This window comes from Elephantulus edwardii, unplaced genomic scaffold (genome assembly GCF_000299155.1).
Source record: "Elephantulus edwardii isolate Elephantulus edwardi_28Jun2011 unplaced genomic scaffold, EleEdw1.0 scaffold00031, whole genome shotgun sequence".
In the NCBI taxonomy this organism is placed as follows: domain Eukaryota; kingdom Metazoa; phylum Chordata; class Mammalia; order Macroscelidea; family Macroscelididae; genus Elephantulus; species Elephantulus edwardii.
The window spans coordinates 5,937,378-5,940,692 of record NW_006399781.1 but is presented as its reverse complement, the minus strand read 5'-3'; the positions used below and the strand labels follow the sequence as shown (position 1 = coordinate 5,940,692).

The following is a 3,315-nucleotide window of genomic DNA, read 5'->3' as shown; positions in this document are numbered from 1 at the left end:
ATGCTTGGGAAGGTGGAGGGACAGTGCAGGAGGGGAAGGCCCTCTATGAGGTGGATTGATTCAGTGACTGGGGTCATCGGGATGGGAGTGTCAGAGACAGTGTGATTGGCACAGGACAGAGCATAGTTTAGGGCTGTTGTACATAGGGTCGCTATGAGTCTCACGCGACTCAACGGCACATAACAACAACATTGTTGTTGTTGGGTAACATCTATTTGAGTATGACTCATAGAGACCTCATGAACAATAGATCCAAATCCTGTTCTATCCTGTGCCATCCTCACTATTTCTGATGCACTTGATCCCTTTGGGGCAGTCACTAAGCCAATTCCTCTTGCTGGAGGTCTTCTCTTCCACTGACCCTCTATCTTTCCAAACATGATATCCCTTTCTTAAGAATAGCCTCTTAGCAATGTGTCAAAAGTATGTAAGATGATGCTCTGTCGTCCTTACTTGCAAGGAGCACTCTGGTTGCACACTTTCCAAGACACACCTGTTCCTTCTTTTGGCAGTTTATTTGATGTTCAGCACTCTTCTCCAGCACCACAACTCAAAGTCATCAATTCTTCTGCTATCTTTATGAATTATTCAGCTTTCAAATGCATAGCAAGTGATTGAAGAGACCATGGAATGAATGGGGACACTTTAGTCTTCAAACTGACATTCTTCTTCTTCAGTGTTTTGGAGAGGCCTCTGACAGCAGACTTGCCTAAAGTAATGTATCTCTTTATCTCTTGGTTGTTGGTACCAAGGGTGTTGATTGTGGATTCAAATAAGATGAACTCATTCACAGTTTCAATCCTCACTCCATCTATCATGATTTTGCCTTTTGGTTCAGTGGTAAGGACCTTTGTTTTCTTCATGTTGAGATGTAATCCATATTCAAGGCTGTCATCTTTGAACTTTTGCAGTAGGAACTTCAGATCTTCCTCACTTTCAGCAAGCAAGGTTGTGTCATCCTTTTAAGGTAGGTTGTTGACAAATACTCCTCTGATCCTGGTGCCACATTCTTCTTCACAGACTCTGGCTTCATGAATTATTTGCTCAGCATACGTATTGAGTAAGAATTGAGAGAAGATACAACCCTGAAATACACTCTTTCTGATTTTAAACCATACAGTGTTCTTTTGTTCTGTTTGAACAATAGCTCCTTGGTCTAGGTGTAGATTTCAGAGCACAATGAAATGTTCTGGGAATCTCATTGTTAGCCATAGTGTGTTGTGATCTATGCAATCAAATCCCTCTGCATAGTCAATAAAACACATTTTTTTCTGGTATTCCTGCTTTCAGTGGAGATCCATCTGACATCAACAATGATATTCCTGGTGCCACATTGCATAGACACACATTAATCACTTTATATACCTGCTCTCATTCACTACCATCAAGTTAATCATGACTCAAAGCAAAACCTTTATCAGGTTTTCAGTTCTGTAAGTCTTAACTGGAGGAGACTTCACATCTTTCTCCTGTGGAGCCACTGGCGAACCTAAGCCATTGGAAATGTACAACCTTTTGGTTAGCAGTGCCACATGCTATGGATTATGCCACCAGCAGTTCTTTAGATAGGTATTATGGGGTGGAGAATATTATGTTTGTAGAAACAGTGTGAAGATGCATCGGAGAGTTCATGAATGCTTGTCTGAATGGACTTAATACCTATGACTTGCCGTACGTGGCTCAGTTACAGTCATGATATCAACAATTTTAACCTCTATATAGAAGTATCCTCTCTTGGAATCCATCTGGGTTCCGCCTTCTGAGGTTTTGTCTGCTACTGCTTGTTCTTTGTTGTTTGTTGGCTCTGCACTGTGGATTCCACTATGTTCTTTGCTTGCTCATCTGTATCTAACTCTTGGTATCTATTTTCTCTTCAAGTGCTGATTCCAATGCCTTGAAACCACAGGGAGAGAAGTCAGAAACCCTGGGGCTTCCAAAGAGCTGTTTCCTGTTTAGACTCTTATTCTTGTGCACCTACCTTGTCCTTCAGCTGCAGTAGATTTGGGAGGAGCATGGAGCCCTTCTTGGTTTTTTTCTCAGATGTGCCTGGATCTCAGTGCCTTGACTCTTAAGATCAGGTATCTTGCTGGATTTTAAGCCTTCTGTCCCTCAAGGGATCACAGAAGGGTGTGAGGACACTGACGGTGAGCGCCATGGCCACTTCTCATGCTATAGCTGTGGGGGCTCCCATTCTAATGAAGAGCAATGTAAGGTCCTGTTGCCTTGCCACTGCCCAATCCCTTTAGAACTGTTCTGGGAGCAGTTCACCTGCATCTCCAAGTCATGGCTGTATTATGAAATGTGGGACTTTAGGACCCAGGGCATAAAATGGTTTGCCTTGTGTTTCTTTTTTTTTTCTTCTTTCAAATTAATAGAGCTTTATTACAAGAATCAGATCCATTTTGAAATCAGATGTATATGATTTGACTGGCCTCATTTCTCTTAGCTGGAAAACTAGCTATCAGGCTGCTGGACAGTTCCTTTTTCAGAGACATAGATACCATCCAAAAATTTTCAGATATCCTTGTTTTTAACTTTTGTAGCTTGCTGAATCAAAGCAGCTGAATTTGATACAAGTTCAATGTCATTTCCTTCAAGAATTAACTCATCTTTCTGGGCTTGAGATACCAAACAAGCAACACCTGGTCTCATTCAAACTCTCCGAATATGTTTTTCACCCAAGAAGTTTTGAATTTCAACCAGAGATCCACTCTCTTGAATCACAATGTTGATGGGGAAATGAGCATACACAGACCTCATCTTGTAACGAAAGCCCAGTGTAGCACCCTTGATCATGTTCTGTACGTGGCTACAGATGATGTGAACAGTAGCCAGTTCCTTCCTGTTTCCCCACCATTTGTCAACACGAAGCCTCTTCTTTTTCTTTCCGAGGAGACTGAGCTCTACACTGATGTGATTGAAGTCCCTCCGCAAGGTTCCCCGCGGGCCTTTCACGACAACTATGTGGCCCTTCAGAGTTATGTCGACATTCTCTGGAATGTCGACAGTCTGGTTGCTGAGAATGGCCTTCATTCTTGCAGTTAATGTGGCAAAAAGCTGCCTTGTGTTTCTTAAAAGAAGAGAAAAACAGAACCTTTTCTCCCAATTGGCAGATCTGCACAAGAAAGCTGGTTGGCTCTTTTAGCATCATTAAAGCATAAATTTGAGGTATGCTGTGTGTAAATTGATCTCATTATTATAGGGTGGTTTTGTCTACTGTTGTTGGGTGCCGTGGAATTGGAACCAACCCATAGCTGACCCTTCAGTGGGTTTTCGGAGACAGTAAATCACGTAGGACGAGATTACCCATTCTTC

General features: G+C 42.2%; 1 protein-coding gene across 1 annotated transcript; it reads right to left on the bottom strand.

Annotated features, from left to right (window-relative positions):
• Positions 1–2,652: 2,652 nt before the first annotated feature.
• Positions 2,653–3,033, bottom strand: LOC102868608 (60S ribosomal protein L9-like). Its single transcript, XM_006884153.1, has one exon. It carries the CDS (start codon positions 3,031–3,033, stop codon positions 2,653–2,655), a length of 381 nt encoding a protein of 126 aa, XP_006884215.1.
• Between the last annotated feature and the right edge of the window lie 282 nt (positions 3,034–3,315).

Coding starts and splice junctions, on each gene's coding strand:
- LOC102868608 (XM_006884153.1), bottom strand. CDS start 3,033: ATGAAGGCCATTCTCAGCAACCAGACTGTCGACATTCCAGAGAATGTC.